The following is a 22,816-nucleotide window of genomic DNA, read 5'->3' as shown; positions in this document are numbered from 1 at the left end:
CTGAAGAAACTAGGAACTCTGCCAGCATGGATCTGAACTGTAGTAGACAGACTGTTAAACAATTTTATAAGTAATTTTTAATAGTGTGTAGTTTGTAAATAAATAAATAATCATGTAACTGCAATTTAATCTAGTGAAATTTTATAAAATAAGCCCTCTGTTGCACTGAAATCCAGCCTGCTTTCCCTTCTAAATTTAGTGGTAATGTGTCTGTGCAGTGAGCACTGACAGCACAGCCCACGTACCCACAAGTATATAGTGTAATCATACTGAATTTCTGATGAAACTTTGTGTGCATGCCTTAAGTATTGTTGCAATGATCTATTATGAAAATGTGGTAGAATAGAGATTCTTTTCAAAAGAATGCATGTAAAGTGTAAGAAAACCACAGAATTCACATTTATAAAATTTTTCCATTGAAACCAAAATATTATTACAGTTCAATTTAGTGAAAAGACCTTTCAAAACATTATTTCAATTTCTAAACTCAGAATTACTGTAATACAATATTTTATGTATTTTGGAAATGCCAGCCATGTTATTTTGATTTCATTATTATTCTGAGATGATTCTAACAATTTATAAATTCAAATTTGGTATTTTTTCTGGAAAACTTTGCAACTTTTAATTGAAATCCTCTAAATTACTGTGCTAAACAATGTAAATATTAACACTTCCATGACTGGAAGTTATGCAATAGTGGCTACAAGAGTTTAAAAGGCTCGGTTTTATCACAGATTTTGTAAGAATCAGTGTAATTTCAACTTTCAAACATAAAACCTGTGTAGCTTTGTGGTGTAATAAATCAGTTGTAAAGAAAATTAGTAGAACAAAAACAGTGAAGTAGTTATTCAACTTCAAATTATCTGTTTTGGCCACATTTTTCTTTAAAAGTTCATTAATCAAGACATATATTGCCTGATAATACAGCAAAATCGGGATCTATTTTCAGGTGGAGCAAACAGCAACAAACAGATACTTTGAATCTTCAACATCAAGTGCAAACACTAATTACCAACATAAGTAGCCCAACAAAGTGGATACATTTCAAACCATAGACTAAGACATATATTAATTCTAAAGTGTTTCAACTGACAGTATGTCAAGAATATGTATTATACACATTAGTTGGCTCTACTATGAAATGCATCAATGTAGTAGAAGCAGCTTGCTAACAATAAATGCTTTAGGATGCTCTTAAGCTGAACTAGCAAAACTTTTTATGGCTGCTGGTGTATCACTGAAAAATATGTGTTCTGAATACTGGACAACTTTCTGGACTAAAGTAAGTCACTGTAAATCTTTTCCTTCTTTTGGTTCCTTAATTCAGGAATAAATATGTTGGGAAGCATTACTAAGTATCCTTAGTTCCCTATAGAGGCCTCTCCACATGACAAATAATTTTTATTGCACATTTTTGGACTCAAGACTTAAGTGTGGCTTGTGAGCTATCTCAAAAAAATAATTCTACATGACATTATGGAATGAAAGTAAGTGTAGTATGCTAGCTTATATATGACTGCAGACTGCTGAAGTGCCTGAAAAAATCTGTTTGCAATGTAAATGTTCTCTCTCTCACCCTCTCTCTCTCTCTCTCTCTCTCTCTCTCTCTCTCTCTCTCTCTGTGTGTGTGTGTGTGTGTGTGTGTGTGTGTGTGTGTGACATCTTCAGGAGGTTCAAGCTCGCTGGTGGCTAGGTATGACTGATGGTATCCACAGGTCAATGCCCCATTTCTAGAACATGAGCACAAAGAATGTGCAGGCATGGAAATCATGCATGCACCTTGATTTGCAGTTAGATGGTGCCATATTCAAATTTCCTCTGCCGAAAATCCCAGAGCGGCTCTGCTGCGAGTGCACTGTATGTTGCATTTGCCAACAGTGCGGCCAGCGTTACTTGCCAACAGCCGTACTAGACCAATGTTATGATGGGCCTGTTATCAAAGAACATTGATTTAACATGTTGTGATTTAATAGCAGCCAATGCAGGGTTCCAGGTTGTGCTTAGTTGAAATTGCGTATCCTTGTTGATGAGATTATCAGCTGTATGGATATGTTTTGCTTCCTTAATGATGCTATCTCAGAAAGATGATGCTGGGGATAAAACTTCCATTCTCCTCAAACTTGTTGCTAATGAGCTCCAAAATAGTACTGCAAAGGCAACTTTGTAAATAAAGACACAACATTGAAACTTAGTAAGAGATCCAATGATTGCACTCTAAGAGTTTTCAGGTGACCTATGAAATTTTCAGAATTTTGAATGTGATGGTCACACTTGCCTAAGAGATGTCCTAATAGCAATGTCAGGTATTTGGCAACAAAATAAGTATGTGCTCCTATGTTACTTACAATGGGACGAAGAGGCACCCCATTCTTATGGATCTTGGGTAGGCTGTAGACTCAAGGAGGAACTGCAGCATTATTTAAACATGTGCTTACTCCCACATGCTTCTTATTTCATTACCAATACTTTGAACAATTGGATGACATTTCCATGGGAAGCCCTCTGTCTCCTCTGGTGGCCAATTATTTTATGGAGGACTTTGAAGAAAAAGCACTACAGTCAGCCACTCTCAAACCCTCTTGTTTTCTGCCATATGTGGATGATACATTTGTGGTGTGGTCATATGGAATTGACACTCTACCTAAGTTTCTTCAGCATCTGTATTCACTCCAACCAAATATAAACTTCACAATGGAAGTGGAAAAAGATGGTACTTTACCTTTTCTTGATGTTTTGGTATGAAGGAAAGCAGATATAACCTTGGGACACAGCGTCTACCACAAGCCAACGCATACAGATCTATATCTGCAGACCACAAGCTGCCATCATCCTGCACAATGCAATAGTGCATTACGTACATCAGTTCATAAAGCACTGTGGTACCTGATCCTGAAAGCCTGTCGAGTGAAATACAACATTTGATGGCAGTGCTCCAACAAAACAGTTATTCTGAGAGACAGATACGTAATGCATTCAGGCCCAGGCGAGTTCAATCTAGTGAGCAGAATGAAGATACAAAGACACCCACCACTTTGGCCTTTTTGCCATATTTTGGTGCCATGTCATCAAGAATCAGAAGAGTCCTCAGCAGACATGGAATTAAGTGTGTTTTTCAACCATCTGCAAAACTGAGAACCTTATTGGGTTCGGTTGAGGATGACCTCGGCCTGAGGAAATGTGATGTGTACAAGATTCCCTGTAAATGTGGGGGAGTGTATATAGGCCAGACATGCCACACAGTACAAGAACACAGTGATGAACATCAGTGTCCTACACATCTTCGTCAACTGGAAAAGTTGGCAATTGCAGAACACCGTCTGAATACAGGACATCAAATAATTTATGAAAAGACGGAAGTTTTATCCCCAACATCACCTTTCTGGGAGTGCATCATTAAGGAAGCAATACATATCTGTACAGCCGATAATCTCTTCAACAATAATACAAGATTTCAACTGAGCAGAGCCTGGAACCATGCATTGGCTGCTATTAAATCACGAAGCGAATTCAATATTCTTCGATAACAGGCCCATCATAACACTGGTCTAGTACAGCCATTGGTGAGTAATGTCTGGCCACACTGGTGGCAAATGCAGCATACAGTGCATGTGCAGGAGAGCTGCTCTGTGATTTTCAGCAGAGGGAGTTTGAATATGGCACCATCTAACTGCAAATCATTGCGCATGCGCTATTTCTGTGCCTGCGCATTCTTCGCACATATGTTCTAGAAATGGGGCATCAGTGTATGGATACCATCAGTTTTATCTAGCCACCAGCAAGGTTGAACCACCTGAAGATGTCCGACACTCGCTCCGAGGAAATATTGTGGAATTTGCACGTGATCCAGCAGCAAATCCATGAAGACTATTTACAACACATCCACTGGGAAAGCCTGAAGATCATAAGATTCACATTGCCAACTGCAAACAGAGATTTGTTCAGGAACTTCAGCCATCTGTGGTTTGCTCTTCCTAGTTTAATTTACTAAGAAGCTGCGATCCCAGGAGTTTAATGCTGTTGGCTCCTCTAGTCATTATTTTACAATCATATACTGGCTGAAAACATTTTACAAGTTTAAACTGCATAAGGTGTGCTTCTTTTTTCAAATGTTAGTGACAGAGAACTGGCTAGGAGACATTTATTAATGTCCTTGAAGATTTCTTTAACCAGTCTCTCTATAACCTACTTGATTTGTTATTTATTTTAATGTTTGTATCATATGCAAACAAAAAAATCTTGGCATCTAGTAACATTGCAGATGAGAGGTCACTAATACACATAAGAAAATATCTGGGATACCCCATGTAATTAGCTCCCAGCAAGTTGATACCTTATGTTTAATATACATCTATTTCTTATTGACACTCTTTGTTTCCTGTCAGAGATATAAGATTTTTTAACCATTTTGAGCATTTGAAGTTACGCCATAATATTCTAATTTACTGAAAAAAATTTGAGTTTAAACAGTCAAATGCCTTTGCTAGATAACAAAATATACCAATAGCCTATTATGTACTGCCAAATGAATTAAATACATTCACTGTATGTGTAGATAGCCTTGTCAATATCAAAACCCTATAGCAATCCAAACTGTGATGATGGCAATATATTATTTGATGTCAGAAGCCTATTACATAATTCCTTTGGTAAAATTTTCAAGAATGCTGGTAGGAGGAAAATTGGATAGAGGTTTCACTGTATTTCTTTATCTCCCTTGTTAAATAAAAGCATAACATCATCATACTTCAAACATTCAGAATATGTTCCACTGATAAATGGTAACTTAATATGTTACTAAAGTCACAAGCCACTCTTTAATTAACTTTGTTGATATTTTATTATGACCTCTAGTATTTTTTTATTTTGAATTTTTTATGGTGGACATAAGTTCTACTGGTATAATAAGGGTCATATTCATATTACTGAAGTTGTTTGTAGTGACAGGTCTGAAATATTCCATGACAGCATCTACTGAATCTAACAATCCCATCTTTTCAGTAACAGTAATAAAATGCTTGTTAAAAGGTTTTGCAAACTGCACACATCTGTAACCAATGTATTGTTTACTCTTAATGCTGTCTGCTACTCTTCATGTTTGGTTCTACCAATCTCCTCCTTCAGTAGCCCATACTGTCGTATTTTGCTATTTGAAGTGATTATCCTTTTTTCATAATGTATTTGTTTTTTATGTCCATATTGCTATCTGCAAAATTTTGTAATATGTTTTGTAAAGAGCTACAGCATCAACATCAGAGATGTTTCTGAATGATGAACACAGTTTCCTCTTTGTTTTACAAGATACCTTTATTCCTTAAGTACTCAAGACTTCTTTGTAGACTTTGGTCTAATCTGGGTTAGTTTTCATGGAAAACAGTATTCAGATGAGATAAGGACTTAACTAATAAGAGTGTTGCATTTTTCATTAACACTAAAAGCACTATATACATCACTCCAGTTCATATCTTTTGTGAGCGCCCCAGAATAATAAATTTTTTGTTTACTGGCTGCCATCTTGAACTCAAATTTAGTATATATTATACCCCATTACCTCTTAACATTTAACAAAAGGAATTGCATATCATGGTCTGAGAGGCCATTGGCTGTTGCTTTTATAATATAATTTACATCTTCCTATAAAGATATTATCAGTGGTGATTTGTGAGCAATTAGCTGTCATAATTAGAAAGTTTACTGTAGTAATTAATTTAAATAATAGTGTTACTGACAGTAATAAATTCTTACTGGAAAAGCAACAAATTTGACTGAACAGATAATAGTCTGCATTGGCAAACTTATTGCTATGTTATCATCAAAGCTGTGCCAACTGCCAAAGCTCTGGAAATCGCAAAATTCTTTGCAGAAGACATTATTTTTAAGCAACCCTTGTGATGATCTTGTGGAAAAGTTTTCCAGATAAGACTAGTATCAGAGGTAATTTCATGTCATGACATCACCCACAGGATAACAACTGCCTACCATCCACAGATGAATGGTCTCACAGAATGCTTTAATAAGATATTGTCAGATGTGCTCTTGATTTATAATGATGTCAAACAGAGATATTGGAATACAATACCGACTGCCATGTCATTTGTATACAACACAGTAAAGCAAAACACTAAGGCTTCAGACCATTTTTTCTGCTCCATGGTTGCAAGGCTGATGCAACAATGAACACAGTGTTCCTGTGTCAACAAGATAATACTCAGAATGACTACATGAAGAACATCATCATCAGGACTGAAGAAGCAAAGTAGCTGGCTCATATAAGGACTCTGGATGCCTAATAGAAAGATTGAGAGCACTATAAAGTCAAGAACTGGCCAGTGAGATACAGCCCGGGAAACATGATGTGGTCTTTTACACCTGTGAGAAAAGTGGAACTATCAGAAAAATTACTAAAGCATTACTTTGGGTTGTATCATATCCCTATGCTGCTTGTCAGATTTCACATATCAAGTTGAGTGTTATGGTCATTCACCAAGAAGACAAAAACACAGAGACATCAACCTTGTTCTCTGTATCAAGCCCTATTACGGTCCAGAGATGCAAATCAGTAATGCGAGGTTCAAGAAAACTGACAACCTGCTCAGTGATTCTGAAGCTTTGACAGGAGGGCTACCTTTGATGCTCATCATAGTGAAAAGGATGTAACAAAATGACCAGAATGTGAGGAACTATTAGCTCCTCCACACAGGGGATCACTAACAAGCTCTAGATCCAGGTTTTTTCAGTTGGCTTCAGTGATAACTTCTGAAACTGCATGTTGCTATTTCCCCAGGAAGCATTGTTGTGAGCTGAGGTACACTCCCTGTAGTGTAGTGGCTAGTAACACTACCTGGGGTGCGATGAGTCACCAGTTCAAATCTGCCCATTATCAATTATTTGTTAATTAGTATTTGTCATGTCTGAAAGTTTCTTGAAATATCTTATGTTTGTATATTTTGGAATAGTTTTTTATGTATAAATTCCTGGAATATCTGAAGTTTGTACAAGTAACTGCACTCTCCATACATGAGGTCAGTTCTGTTCTAGCTGTATGTTGGTGTTCTTAATAAACACGCTTTTAGTAATATGTGTTGCATTTCATTTATGAGACCACTTCCAAATTTGGATTTGATTGTGGTGGTGGTGTGACAATAAAGACACTTTTTATAATAAATAGCAGTATCTCACTTCATTACCTATAGTTGAAGCTAAATAAAAGACTCAAACCACTATCTGTATAGTGGGTGTACCAAAAGCACCTGGCAGTTTTTTCATTTACAAGAAATCTACAATCTGGTGCTGTAATACTAGATGCCATGATCACTATGCAGCCATGTTGCAACATTTCTGTATCCTGGAGTCAATCCCCATCATCACCTATGGTTCCAGCAAGATCGAGCAACAGTCAATACTACACATATTTTCATGGGAACTCTTAATTAAATGTTTTAAGGCATTTCTCACTTTATGGACATCAACTCAATTGCTTTTTGCATTACTGACAGCACAAAATCGTTTTTTGTGAGGATAACAATGCTCCACCAACATCAACAAACTAAAAGAATGAATCTGTGAATACATTCAGGGGATTCCAAATGATATGTGTAGCGAGTTATGATATTCCTTCAAAACAAAATAAATGGAAGCATTATTCAGTATGGTGGAGACTTACTAAATTTTAGTCTCCATAAAACAGACTGAACTGTTATAAAAAAATAAAAAAAATACACTTTCCCCTGAATTATTGTATTGTTTTCAAAGCTGTCGAGTTTTTTTGGTGCATCCTGTATATTTTGTTGCAACTTGAAATCCAAACAAACTTCAAGTTTCATGTTCTTTTTTGAAAAAAAAAACTGGGAACATGTCCTCACCAAAGGGGCAGCATTTAATACTTAGAAATTAACTTGAAATCTTTCCACTTTCATTGATACCAGAAACGTTCTGATGATCAGCTTTTTTTTATGAATTTATATATTTCATGTATCACAGGTCAGCATATCACTTTCACTACAACTTCACTGTATTTACTGTGCACATTAACTACTAAGATCTTTTTTATTTCTAGCATGAAATTTACAATTTGCTAAGTAGCTAAAAATTGAATCAAAACAGAATTGTCCATTTTGGCTAATAATGGCTTAGAGGCGTTGCCAAGTTGGCTATTTAACACAGACTTTTTTAATAGTAACATATAGATGTTAATATTATGAATAGTACTGCCTACTGACAGAAGTATTGTGACTTCGTATGCTTTCCCAGCATAATAAGTCATGAAAGTCTCTTCGCCTCTGCTGCCAGATCCTAAAATCAACTCAATTCAATATTTTGGCTATCCGACTGTTTGCCATCTTCAAGAGAATGCTGCTTCTGCTGATGAGTCTTGTTGAGAACACAAAACTCCTCAGCAGAAGCCGCATTCTCCTGAAGATAGTGAACAGCTGGATCAGTGAGTGAAGTATTGTTCTGCACAGCTACTTCTAGATGCACACAAGAATAAAATTCATAATCTGTTTTGTGTTTTTAATATGAAAACATCAGAGAACAAAATCAGAGCACACAAAATTAGAGTAAAGAAAAAAGCACACCTGTTTAACTATGAACTCGATGGTTAGAAAAAGGCAAATTATAAGTATTACTTTATACACATTATTTCTACTTCTGCAGGGATTTAAATGGCCACCACAATGGCCACAAAAAGAATTTTTCAGCATCTAATAATTGGCAAATTATTAAGTTCTCCGAGTGAAAACAGACATATTTGGAATCAGAAAAATCTGAACTACAAAACTAAGATACTAAATTTTGTAAATAACAATTACTGAAGATTCAAATACTTTGGACCACAAGAATTTTGATAATGAACATTTTTTTTTTAATTCAAAATTTTTGGGAAAGAATAAAATGTTTACAGAAAAGAGAAGAAAGGGGGCTTTGAAAATGAGCTATATTGCTTTAGCAAGAAATACCTATTTGCTCACTAAGAATTTCAACTCCAACATTCCCTACAACTGTTAAATTATGAATATATCTTTAAAAATTACTTCCAAACTGTGGCCAAGAGCAGAGTGGACCATCCTGTGGCACAAAATGCAGCTAAACATAACATGCTCGATTTCAATGCCTTCTTCACAACCCAGGCTGTCTGGATCCTGCCTCCCACCACCAGCTTTTCTGAACTGCACAGATAGGAGTTATTCTTACAACACATTCTCCACTCACAATATTATCCTGACCTCAACCTACAATAACCTACTGTCCCTGCATCTTCCACCCAACAATTTCTGTCCTATCATCTCCTTCCACTTCACATCCCCTCACTGTCATTGTGGAGCACACTCTGCCAATGGCTGCTCTTCTTCTTTTTTGCTACACATCTCCCCTTCCTACAGCCTCTCAATGCTGTACTCAGCAGGCTTTTCCTGTTGATTTCTAGTCCCTGCATGCACCACCAGACAGTACTCTTCTCTCCCCCCACCCATACCCTGCTATCCCTTCCCCTTCCATGCCCCAGTCAGGACTGCTGCTTTAGTTCAATGCAATAGTTATAGTCTGGCCAGAGGGGCCAGAGTTAATGGTCATGTGACCAGCAGGTGTGGCTGCTTGTGTGAATTTGTGTGTGTGTGTGTGTGTGTGTGTGTGTGTGTGTGTGTGTGTGTGTGTGTGTGAGTGTGTGTTTTCCTTTCTTTTCTGAAGAAGTCTTTGGCCAGAAGCTCAGTGTGTAACAGGCTATAGCAACGTCATGTGTCAGTCGAAACAGATGTCAGTTAATCAGCTGATTGGCCAGCGCATGTCAACAGGGTTTGCGCACTGACCGCCAAGAGCACTGTGAGATGCTTTACCCTTGCTGCAGCGTGTGCTCGATGCATTTAACAATTTGATTTGACTTTTTAGTATTCCTGTTACTGTTGCTGTTTTCCTCACTTAGGTACCAAAAAGCTGGTGACATTTGTTGCATTGGAAATGCTTCATAATGTTCTTCCTGCTGTTGTGTGAGCTTACAATAAACTTCTCATCTAAATAAAGTGTTGAACAGAATTATACATCACACATATCTTATTCTTGTTGCAGACAAGACCATGATAACAAGATCACAAGTACAACACACACAATCTGTGACAGTGGTGACCCCAACATTATCACAGCTAGAGAGAAAGATAAATCAGCAGCGCAAATCGTTAGCAGTGAACTTCAAGAATCAGAAATTGGTGCGGGATGAACCCGTCAACCATTTCAAGACTGGCCATGTGGGTACTGTCATTTTGGCACCACAACCCACCCTTATGGTTTGCACAGGTGAAAGTGGGTTTCCTCTGCACTGGATTGACCACTGACTCCACTAAGTTCACACTGGTGGTCAGTCAGATGGACCACCGCTACACAGCTGAGGTTCAAGATTTTGTAACTTCGCCTCTGAACACGGAATCATGCACAAAATTAAAGACTGAATTAATACAAATAGTGTCCACTTCACAAGAAAAACGAGTGTGGCAGGTTCTCACATAAGACTACGTCAGTGAGAGAAAAGCGATGCTGTACCTCCGTCATTTAAGAAGTGCCTGACACATTACTATGCACATTGTGGAGCAGTCATCTGCTGACAGAGATGAATGCCACTATAGCATCACAAATGAACATGTCACTAGATGCTGTTGCAGGCCTGGCAGACTGAATTCAAGATGCGATCGCACTGACATCCTGCCCTGAAATTACAACGGCGTATAATAGCACCTTGGTGGTAATGAGGGCGGATTATGACTGTCTCGTGAGCAAGATCAACACGCTGAGTGAGCACATGGGCAAACTACTCTCTGACAGGTATATTAGATGATGATTCCACAGAAGATCTGTAAGTTGTTCCTCAACAAACTCTGCCATGGCCAAAGATTTAACCTGGGCAGACATGTGTTAGTACCACAGGAAATTCGGACAACAGGCGCACAAGTGAACTTTGCTGTGTAACTTTCTTAGTTGTAAGCAACAGGCAAAAGTAATCACTCTGGACTGTTGGTCACTGTCCTTGTGTCACTTTATGATAGATCACAAGACAGGGCACAAGTTTTTGATGGTCATGGGTTCCGATTTAAGTACTTTGCCATGAACCCAGTTACACAAGTATTGGCCAGCCACCTCATTTTGCCTTTCTGTGGCCAATAATTCAACAGTCATGATGTATGGAATGCAGCACATTGAGTTGGACCTGGGATTACATCATACCTTGAAGTGTAATTTCATCATGGTGGACATAACAGAGCCGATTTCTTAGCGCATTGTCAACTGCTGCTGGATGTCGCAAATGCCCACCTAATAGACAACGTCATGAAACTATCTACCGATGGATTCTGACGTAATGCATCAGTATATGATGCCAAATTGATCCAGTCAAAGAGGGACGAGTATACCATGATTCTAGAACAATTCAAACAACCCCAGCTATCACAAGGCCTCCTGGGGCCCCACAAAAGGTATGAAGGTATGTCACAACACTGCACTACGTCTACATCTACATCTACATGGTTACTCTGCAATTCACACTTAAGTGGCTGGCAGAGGGTTCATCAAACCATTTTCATACTACTTCTCTACCATTCCACTCTTGAATGATACGTGGGAAAAAGGAACACATAAATCTTTCCGTTCGAGCTCTGAATTCTCTTGTTTTATCATTATGATAATTTCTCCCTACGTAGGTGGGTGTCAACAAAATATTTTTGCATTTGGAAGAGAAAGTTGGTGATTGAAATTTTGTAAATAGATTTCATTACAAAGAAAACTGCCTTTGTTTCAGTGACTGCCACCCCAACTCACATATCATATCAGTGACACTCTCACCCCTATTGCATGATAGCATGAAACAAGCTGCCCTTCTTTGCACTTTTTTGATGTCCTCTTCAATCCTACCTGGTAAGGATCCCACACTGTGCAGCAGTATTCCAGCAGAGGATGGACAAGTGTAATGTAGGCTGTCTCTTTAGTGGGTTTTTCGCATCTCCTAAGGGTTCTGCCAACAGAGCAGTCTTTGTTTCGCATTCCCCACAATATTATCTATGTGGTCTTTCCGATTTAAGTTACTCATAATTGTAATTCCTAGGTATCTAGTTGAATTGACAGCCCTTAGATATGTGTGATTTATCTTATACCCGAAATTTATCAGATTTCTTTTAGTACCCATGTGGATGACCTTGCACTTTTCTTTGTTTAGTGTTAATTGCCACTTTTCACACTATACAGAAATTCTCTCTAGATCATTTTGTAATTGGAACTGATTGTCTGATGATTTTACTAGATGGTAAATTATAGCATCATCTGCAAACAGTCTAAGGGGGCTGCTCAGACTATCATCTAGATCATTTATGTAAATCAGGAACAGCAGAGGGCCTATGACACTATCTTGCAGAATGCCAGATATCACTTCTGTTCTACTTGATGATTTACTATCTATCACTATGAACTGTGAACTCTCTGAGAGGAAATAATGAATCCAGTCACACAACTGAGATGACACTCCATACGCACGTAATTTGATTAATAGTCATTTGTGAGGAACAGTATCAAAAGCCTTCTGGAAATCTAAGAGTATGGAATCAATCTAAGATCCCTTGTCGACATCACTCATTACTTCATCAGAATAAAGAGCTAGCTGTGTTGCACAAGAATGATATTTTCTGAATCTGTGTTGGTTATGTATCAATAAGTCATTTTCTTCAAGGTGATTTATAATGTTCAAATACAGTATATGCTCCAAAATCCTACTGCAAATTGAGGTCAGGGATATGGGTCTGTAATTCAATGGGTTACTTCTATTTCCTTCACTGAATATTGTTGTGACCTGTGCTGCTTTCCAGTCTTTAGGAACAGACCTTCCATCAAGTGAGCAGTTGTATAGGATTGCTAAGAAAGGCACTATTGAGTCTGCATACTCTGAAAGGAACCTGACTGGTGTACCATCTGGACTGGAAGAATTGCCTTTCTTAAGTGATTTGAGTTGTTTCGCAATACCTAAAATATCTACTGTTATGTCACTCATGCTAACAGCTGTTCTGGTTTCAAATTCTGGAATATTTACTTTGTCTTCTGTCATGAAGGAATTATGGAAAACTGTATTTAGTAACTATGCTTTAGTGGCACCATCATCAGTAACATTTCCATTGCTATCGTGCAGTGACGGTATTGACTGTTTTTTGCCACTGGTGTACTTTACATATGACCAGAATCTGTCTGGTTTTTCTACCATATTTAGAGACAGGGTTTCATTGTAGAAACTATTAAAAGCATCTTGCATTGATGTCCGCACTAAATTCTGACCTTCTGTGAAACTTAGCCAGTCTTGGGGATTTTGCATTCTCCTTTGCCTTGCTTTTTTTTTTTGTTGCATCTGTAACAGTGTTCTGACATGCATTGTGTACCATGGTGGATCAGTCCTGTCTCTTATTAACTTATGTGGTATGAATCTATCTATTGCTACCAATATTGTATCTTTGAATTTGAACCATATCTGGTCTACACTTACATAATTAGCTAGGTAGGAAAGGAGACTCTCTTAGGAAGGAATCAAGTGAATTTTTATGTGCTGTTTTAAATAGATATATTTTGCGTGGTTTTGGTTGATATGGTTTCGAGCCTCGCTACAATGACTTCATGTTCACTAATCCCTGTATCCATCATGATGCTCTCTATTAGATCAGGATTATCTGTGGCTAAGAGGCCATCAACAAAGGAGGTGGCTTACAAAACACTTGTTCGACCTAAACTTAAGTATTGCTCATCAGTGTGGGATCCGTACCAGGTTGGGTTGACGAGGAGATAGAGAAGATCCAAAGAATAGTGGCGGGTTTTGTCACAGGGTTAATTGGTAAGCATGATAGCGTTACGGAGATGTTTAGCAAACTCAAGTGGCAGACTCTGCAAGAGAGGCGCTCTGCATCACGGTGTAGCTTGCTGTCCAGGTTTCGAGAGGGTGCTTTCTGGATGAGGTATCGAATATATTGCTTCCCCCTACTTATACCTCCCGAGGAGATCACGAATGTAAAATTAGAGAGATTCGAGCGCACACGGAGTCTTTCCAGCAGTCGTTCTTCCCGCGAACCATACGCGACTGGAACAGGAAAGGGAAGTACTGACAGTGGCACGTAAAGTGCCCTCCGCCACACACCGTTGGGTGGCTTGCAGAGTATAAATGTAGATGTAGATGTAGAAGTGTGTTTTTGCAACAATTTACAATTCATGTGGCCTCATGAACTAACTGTTCAAAGTAATTCTCAGAGAAAGCATTTAGTACAATTTTGGAAGATGTTTTCTGTCTACCATTGGCTTTGGACATGTATTTTCACCAACAAATCGAGGGTAGATTGAAGTCTCCACCAATTATAACTGTATAAGTGGGGTATTTATTTGTAATGAGATTCAAGTTTTCTTTGAACCATTCAGCTATTATATCATCTGAGTCGGGGGAGATGGTAGAAGGAGCCAATTATTATTTTGGTATGGTTGTTGAGTATGACTTCTGCCCATAGTAGTTTGCAGGAACTATCTATTTCAACTTCACTAAAAGATAAACTACTACCAACAGTCACAAACACACCACCAACTACTTTATTTAATCTATCCTTTCTGAACACGGTTTGCGCCTCCGTAAAAATTTTGGCAGAATTTATCTCTGTTCCTATAACCATTCCAGCTTCAGTGCTTTCTATAAGCACTTGAAGCTCTGGTACTTTTCCAACACAGCTACAACAATTTACAACTGCAATACCGACTGTTGCTTGGTCGATTCTTTATCTTTCCCGAGACTGTCTAACCTAAAAAACCTCCCATTCCACAGCCCCTGCTACCCAGGTAGCCACCTCCTGTGTGTAGTGGACACCTGACCTATTCAGTGGAACCTGAAACCCCACCACCCTACGGCGCAAGTTGAGGAATCTGCAGCCTACATGGTCGCAGAACCATCTGAGCCTCTGATTCAGACCCTCCACTTGGCTCTGAACCAAAGGTCCGCAATCAGTCCTGTCAACAATGCTTCAGATGATGAGCTCTGCCTTCATCTCGCTAGCAAGACTGGCAGTCTTCACCAACTCAGATAGCTGCCGGAAACCAGAGCGAATCTCTTCCGATCCATAGCGACACATGTCATTATTGCTGACATGACCCACCACCTGTAGTTGGCTGCATCCTGTACCCCTCATAGCATCCAGAAGAGACCTTTCCACATCTTGGATGACTCCCCCCATATGCACACGGAGTGCACATTGGCTTTCTTCCCATCCTTAGCTGCCATATCCCTAAGGGGCTCCATCACCTGCCTAACATTGGTGCTCCCAATGACAAGCGATCCCAACCTCTGCACTTGTCCGGACCTCTCAGGAAGACCAGCCACTGCCGCAACAGGCAAGGCCACCCTTGCTGACTCAGAAGAACTCTCAGCAGTGGGCAGTACCTCAAACCTGTTATGGAGGTGTAAGGGTACATCCTTGTGGCCAGCACCAACTTTCGTCTTCCGCCCAGGTGTTCACAATACCGCCATGGATCGCCAAACACTGTCAGGCAAGTGTCGACTGGCAGGGACGTATGAATCTGAGGGCACAGTGGCATCAGAGAACCCAGGCAATGCTATAGGTTCCAGAGGCGCAAAAGCACTCACTTATGGTTTCTCAATGTCAGCGCGGCCTAGGGCAACAGCTGGGAGCCTATCGACCACGGCCAACACAGCTTCCAGCTGTTTACGGACGATGGTCAATTCCCCCTGAATCTGTACACAACAGGCGCAGTCCTTATCCATCCCTAACAATTTTTTTTCTTCTCTTTTATCTCACAAGCCATTCAAAACAAGCAGATGACTGACAACTACACAAATTTACACTGTACGGGTACTAAAATGCGATGCTACAACTCTCAAATACTATAATACACCTGAAATTTGTGAATTTAACTATTCAAGTATCCAAAAACAGACAAAGAAATTATGAAACAAATAAGTGAGCTAAGAGTGTGACTTGCTGCTGGCTGCTGCTTATCCAACAGTGGCAGAGAGCTCACTGGCTGAGACCAACCAACACTGGCCATTACTGTGCATTATATCAATACTACCACAGGCCCTCCAATTTTGTGTAGACCCAGGCTTCTTGCTCCTGACCAATACATTGTTGCCTAGGAGAAATTTAATACAATGTTGAAGGAAGGCCTCATTCGCCCGTCTAGTGGGCCTTCGTCATCATTCCTCCATTTAATGCCAAAAAAGAACAGTGCATGGCATCCTTGTGGTGATTACTGAGCCTTGAATGCTAGGACAATACTGGATCGTTACCCTGTTCCTCTCCTGAAAGATTATAATTACACATTAAATGTGGAATAAAGGTGTTTAGCATATTAGATTGTGCAAAGGCATCTACACAGATTCCCGTTTCCAAAAGAGACATCCCAAAAACAGCCATTATAATGCCGTTTTGTCTGCTCAAAAGCCTGTTTATGACATTCAGACTCGGATATGCTGCCCAGACATGGAAGAAAAAATTTGTAAATTCCATTTTGCAAGGCTTGCAGTGTTGTTTTGCTTATCTTGATGATATACTCAACTTTTCAGCAACCCCAGAAGAACACAAACAGAACCTGAGTGAGGTACTTAAAAGCCTTAATGAATATGGAATAGTGTTGAACACCTCAAAGTGCATTTTTGGCCAGACAGAAGTTACCTTTCTAGGCCACTGGTTTCCATCAGAAGGGTCATTGCCATTACTGGAGAAATTAGAGGCTGTATTGAGTATTCTAAGGCCAGAAACTGCTAAAGAACTGTAATGATTCTTGGGAGTCCTTAATTTCTACCAACATCACCTACCTCATGTGGTAGAACTCCAAGAGTTTATTACCAATGCTTTAGCTGGTCCTAAGGTTAAAGGCAAAACGCCAGTATTGTGGATAGAGCTGATGAAAAATGCGTTCAAAGTGGCCAAAAAAAGTATAGCAGACACAGTCCTTCTTGCACATCTGGATTTGGAAGCACCTCTCATGCTGGTAGTAGATGCTAGCCAGATATGTAGACGGAGCTTCACAGCCTCTCACATTCTTTTCATGAAAGCTATCTCCTGCGCAGCAACAATGGAGCACATACGACCACAAACTGTTGGAGATTTATGAGTTTCCAGAATGAGATTTTCACTCTGCAGCTGAGTGTACGCTGATATGAAAGTTCCTGGCAGATTAAAACTGTGTGCCGGATTGAGACTTGAGCGTGGGACCTTTGCCCTCGAAACGCAAAGGTCCCAAGTTCGAGGCTCAGTCTGGCACACAATTTTAATCTGTCAGGAAGTTTCATTTATGAGTTTATTAAATATTTCTATACACAGTGGGAAGCTAGTGTTTTTGTCATTTTTACAGACGATAAACCCCTCACTTATACCTTTCAGCAAAATAATGACAAATGTTCTCTGAGAGAATGTAATCAACTAGAGTTCATCGCACAGTTCACTACTGATGTACAGAATATATCAGGAATAAAACAATGTTGTTGCAAACTGTCTATCCTGGCTGAGCAGTATCACAAAAACTGTATATTTAGTGCAGCTAGCCCTAGAACAGGAGTCTGACCTGGAACTTCAAGATTGTTTACAGGATGCCACGTCTGGCCTTCAACTTCAGCCAGTTGACATTCCAGCTACAAATGCGAAGGTATCTTGTGAGGTTTAAACTGGGAAAACTTGTCCGTTCATTCCTATGGCACTACAGTACAAGCAAGCCTTCAAAAGTCTACACGATTTATGTCATCCCAGCGTGAAGGCAACAATTAAACTATTTGGTATGCATTTTGTATGGCCTGGAATAAAAAAAGACTGTTGCACATGGGCTCAAGCATGTGTACAGTGTCAGCACAGCAAGATTACTCACCATGTTTCTGCACTGGTGGGCAAATTTTCAGACACAACAACATGGTTTGCCCAAATTCATATTGATGTAGTACGTCTTCTGTCCCCTTTAGAAGGACAATATTGACTACTGACAGTAACAGACTGATTCACGCACTGGCCTGAAGCCATTACAGTTGATGACATATCTACTGAGATGCTAGTCACTATTTTTGTATTACGTTGGATCACTCATTTTGGTTGTCCACACAGGCAGAGGATGGCAGTTCGAATCTGACCTATTTGCCCAACCAAGTAACTTTTGTGGTGCATTGCATCACACAACAACAAGTTATCATCCTGCCCGTAAAGCATGATTGAACACTGGCACTGATTTCCTAAAGCCACCTTTATGTGCCATGAATAACAATGGACCTCTGCCTTACCACTAGTTTTGCTCAGCCTATGTAACATATATAAACCTGATCTAGACACCTCTCCAGGTGAGTTCGGGGACCCACATGCAATTTCGTTGGACAATGTTAATGCACCAGTATTTGTCACCCACCTCAGAGAAAGGCTGACACAGATCTGACTGCGACAAGCATCATGCCATTGTACATCACAAACATTCGTATCCTGAGAGTTATGATCCTGTACACTCATAATGTTGCGAGTAAATGTGTCAAACCACAACTCACATTGCCATATACTGGTCCGCATCGCGTCACCATTAGAGGCGACAAAACATTTGATATTATCATCAACGGCAAGATGAATACTGTTTCCACTGATAGAGTGAAGCCAGCATTCATACTACTAGACTCTTCAAATTCACATCTGCAATGTAATCAGGTGCAACCTCTGCCTGTCAGGCAGCAACCCCCACTGGCACCATCACCAGCTCCAATTGAATGGTAAATGCATTCCGGACGATGGGTACACTTCCCAGCACATTTCAGGGATGTCACTTCTAGCATCATCCAAGGATGGTGCTTGGCTTTCACAAAGGGGGCTAGTGTGGCAACACTGGGCGCCAGCGAAAACAGATGTCAGTTAATGAGCTGATCAGCCGGCCCATGTCAACAGGGTTCGTGCACTGACTGCCAGGAGCACTGTGAGATGCTTTCTCCTTGCTGCAGAATGTGCTCCATGAATTTAATAATTTGCTTTGATTTTTTTAGTATTCCTGTAATTGTTACTGTTACTGTTGCTATTACTGTTTTCCTCACTTAGTTACCAAAAAACTAGTAATATTCATGGCACTGCAAATGTTCCATAATATTTTTTCTGTTGTCATGTGAGCTTAAAATAAACTTCTCGTCAAAATAAAGTGTTGAACAGAATTATAGGCCGTGCATAATTTTCTCTTGCTGCACACAGCAGCGCACTAGTGAGATTGCAAGTACAACACACACATCTTGCAACAAGTCTTTTCATTGTGCCTGCTTGCAATTCAGTGTGTTATCTTTACAGTGAGCAGAAATTTATCCTTTTCATAATTGTTGATATTCCAGCCTGAACTTTCAATTGTTTGATCTAACCTACTTTAATTAACTAATCTGAGTAGCATTTCAATAAAAAGAAATCTGTTCTAATGTAACAACTGCCAGCAACAAATATCACTCAACTAACATAAAGAATGAAATTACCGTAAACAACACTTCAAGGTACTGAGGATAGAATACTTTGAACATTTCATCCAGTGAGTGACTGTTGGTTGGCACATTTCCTTCTGAGTGCATGTAAACCTGAAATATGAAACAGGTTTTAATCTGTAAGTGAATCTATGCTCAGAAAGGTGAAATGTTGTATTTAGATATTATTGATAAACATATAGTAATTACTTCATAGGAATTCACATATTTTGTTTTTATCACCATCTTCCTTACCTTTACAGCAGCTCTTACTCTGAAATAGAGTGAACCAGGTCCAGTTGTATAGTTAGAAACTGTCTTCAGTAATCCATTCTTCTTTCTGCAATAACCAGATGTTACAAATAATGTGAAACACACATATTAGTTGCTATTTTTCAACCTGAGTAACTACCCCCTATATAGATTGGCATATATTCTGAGAAAAATGATGAAACTGTTTTCACTTAATGATTAACAGTGCTAATGCTGACATTGAAAAAGTGAAGAAAAAATGATCATAAAAGCATTTAAAATTAAAATACACTTTACCATAGAAAACTGGCACATTTAAAATGTTATACAAAATTTAATAAGTGTTACCTGGTATTTTCAGAATTAATGGAGAAACATGGACCCACTTCTGTTTGTAGAGGCAGGAAATTTTGACAGCAGTCAAATGGTTTACCATTCCAGTGACAGTCATAAAGTAATTTGTTACATCTGTATCTAAACTGGAAAAACAAAAATAAAATTGAGTGAGAGACAAGCAGCTATGAGTTTGGTGGATGTTCCCCTGCTTCCTCCAGACTAAAGTGTATATACCTCCCAAATTATTTCTTCATAATTTGTAGAGCAGTTAACATCACCAGAACACTTCTTGTGTTCAATAATCGATCCCTGGTAAAAGGCTATATTTTCCCAGTAATCAATCTGGTTGTAATCAATTTTGCCTGTAAATTTTCTGTAAAATAATTCATTGTCTCAGTTAAAAACAGCACACAGGAACGTTGTTTTGCTTTAATATCTAGTACGAAACATGACAAAACCTTTTTTTTTTTTTTTTTTGCTTTGATATTCAATAAAATGATTAAGTAATGTTAGTAATGCTAGAAATTACCAGGTATTTAGAGATGTAATAACAATTGCAACTACAATTACAATTACAACTGTAATACAACCATGAAGACAAGGTACAGACAGAAGAAAAACCACAGAGGAAAGAACATATAGAAAACAAAGAGATAATAAGTCAAAGCACAATTATTAATTTGTCATTACTGCAACACACTTCGTCAATTTGATAATTTCATTACGTGTCTGCAAATTTCAATATGCTCATCTTTGTACACAGTCTATTGAATTGTACACACATAGTTGCTTTTGTTGAAATATCTACCACTTGTTCCTCAGAGCTAATGTATTGAACATTCAGATGTCCTTCATTATACAGCTGACATATGAAATTAAATTTAACATTCACATGCTTCAATCGTCTATGTTCCCATTTCTGTAATAGATGTGACTGATTATCTTTGTAAACTGTTGGAGTTTTCACATATATTTTTAATTCTTCAAGAAGATTCTTAGCCACAGACTGTCTGTTGTAGCTGTTGCCAAATCAATATAAACTGATGAGCCAAAACGTTATGACCACCTGTTTAATAGCTTGTTTGTGCATCTTTAGAATGAAATACATCACTGACTCAGCATATCAGGGATCTGACAGTTTGTTGGCAGGTTTGTGGAGGTAAACAGCATTAGATGTCTATGTACAAATCATGTAATTCTCTTAAACAATGGGCTGCTGATTTGCATAAGCAGTTATGGCTCCCAAAAGTGACCCAGATGGTTTCCACAAGATTCACATCAGATGAATTTGATTTTCAAGACATCTGTGCAGGGAGGAGACCCCCAAGATGGATCATTACTGATAAAATTTTATTAAATAATTTTTCCATTCATAATGTACGGTCGTAGCTGGTTTGGGCATACTGTGGTGGAAGGTGCTGGCCGGAAGACCGTGGGCGGCACATTTCTGCCACGTGCTCCTTGGTCAGACTCTAGTCCCACGGGTTGGTTGCACTGACGAGGGTACACTACTAGCAAGGCGTGTTGGCCGAATCAATCCTCCAATCAGAGACTAATCGTGTGATCATGTGGGGATGCGGCCGGGATCGGTGAGGGCAGCTTAGAAACAGCTCCGCCTCTCTCCTCAAACCTCCTGATGAGCAGACGGCAACCCCTCTTGGAGCTGCTCAGCCCTACGTAGGCACCCATGAACCATCATTACCGGAATAAATTGGGTCCATTCCAACTTCTTTACTTTTCAATTTACAATGCCCACCGCTCCTGACCTCTATCCTGATGAACAAGTGGTGTCAGAAGTGGGATATGAGCCACCTTACGGTTGTAAAATAAACTCATCAATTGAGTGTGAGTACGACGAAGGGGCCGAGGCTGAGCGGGTAAAGGAAACTAGACTGAACGTGGTGAGGCTGCAGCATGCCATGCGCGTGCCAGCTGGTCACCCGCATTGCAGAATGTGCATGGCCATGCACTAGCGTGCCACAAGCGTGACGCAGTTCGCCACCGGATGCGACCCAGGGAGGGTCCACAATGTAGTCACACTCGCCGCCACCGCCGCCACTGTCTGTAGTTGCCATGGGTCACCGCCTTCGCCAGGGTCTAGGGTGCGGCCCTCGCATCGTCCCGCTGTCGCAGCTGTCCGTGCCATTGCCCGCCGCCTGCTGCCCCCGCTCGTGATCAACGCGCTTGCCGCCGCTCGTCGACACCACCACTGTCTGTCATCTGCACGCCACCAAATAATGTAAGTCGCTAGTGACACTACGGTGGTGTAGGTGCCAACACTATTGTAACATGCCGACCACCAGGCAGCAATTGGAGGCAGGAGCAGCCAGAGAGGATAAAGATCCCCTCTCGGTACTGCAGACCCAGATAAATCAATTAATTTTAACTAACGTGGAGCTTAAGCAACAGATAGATGATCTTCATATGGCTTCTCTGCAATCTAATGTTGCCAAGCAAGTGTTAGTGGAGGAACAGCCGAAGCAGGTAACTCCACCACTCACTAGTGCAGAATCACCTGTGCCAGTAGCCACCTCTACTTTGGTGCAGAGCTTTCCAGCAGTAGTGTTTATTCCGGCGTTCACTGGAAAGCCGCACGAGAATATTCAAATGCTTGTCCAGAATATCCAGGACATAGGAAAGCTTTGCGGTTGGCCAGATGAATTTCTCTTAAATGTGATGAAAATGAAACTCACCGGCGAAACGCGGAACTATGTACAGTCGGTAGAGAGCTTGAAAAATGCCCCTACCTTCCAGTCCCTTGCAACAGGGTTG

The 22,816-nt window shown here is 39.7% G+C and overlaps 1 protein-coding gene across 1 annotated transcript in view; it reads right to left on the bottom strand.

Moving 5' to 3' along the window:
- The window catches only part of LOC126100980 (sodium channel protein Nach-like), a 193,177-nt gene that overhangs the window by 153,507 nt on the left and 16,854 nt on the right, over positions 1-22,816 (bottom strand). The window contains exons 2-5 of the mRNA XM_049911644.1: positions 20,279-20,417; positions 20,057-20,187; positions 19,712-19,796; positions 19,472-19,570 (exon numbers count right to left, since the gene is read on the bottom strand). Coding sequence (XP_049767601.1) covers positions 19,472-19,570; positions 19,712-19,796; positions 20,057-20,187; positions 20,279-20,417 — 454 coding nt within the window. The remainder of the gene's footprint in view (positions 1-19,471; positions 19,571-19,711; positions 19,797-20,056; positions 20,188-20,278; positions 20,418-22,816) is intronic.

Source organism: Schistocerca cancellata, chromosome 9 (genome assembly GCF_023864275.1).
Source record: "Schistocerca cancellata isolate TAMUIC-IGC-003103 chromosome 9, iqSchCanc2.1, whole genome shotgun sequence".
In the NCBI taxonomy this organism is placed as follows: domain Eukaryota; kingdom Metazoa; phylum Arthropoda; class Insecta; order Orthoptera; family Acrididae; genus Schistocerca; species Schistocerca cancellata.
The sequence above is the reverse complement of the archived record's forward strand: the minus strand, read 5'-3'. Positions and strand labels throughout refer to the sequence as shown.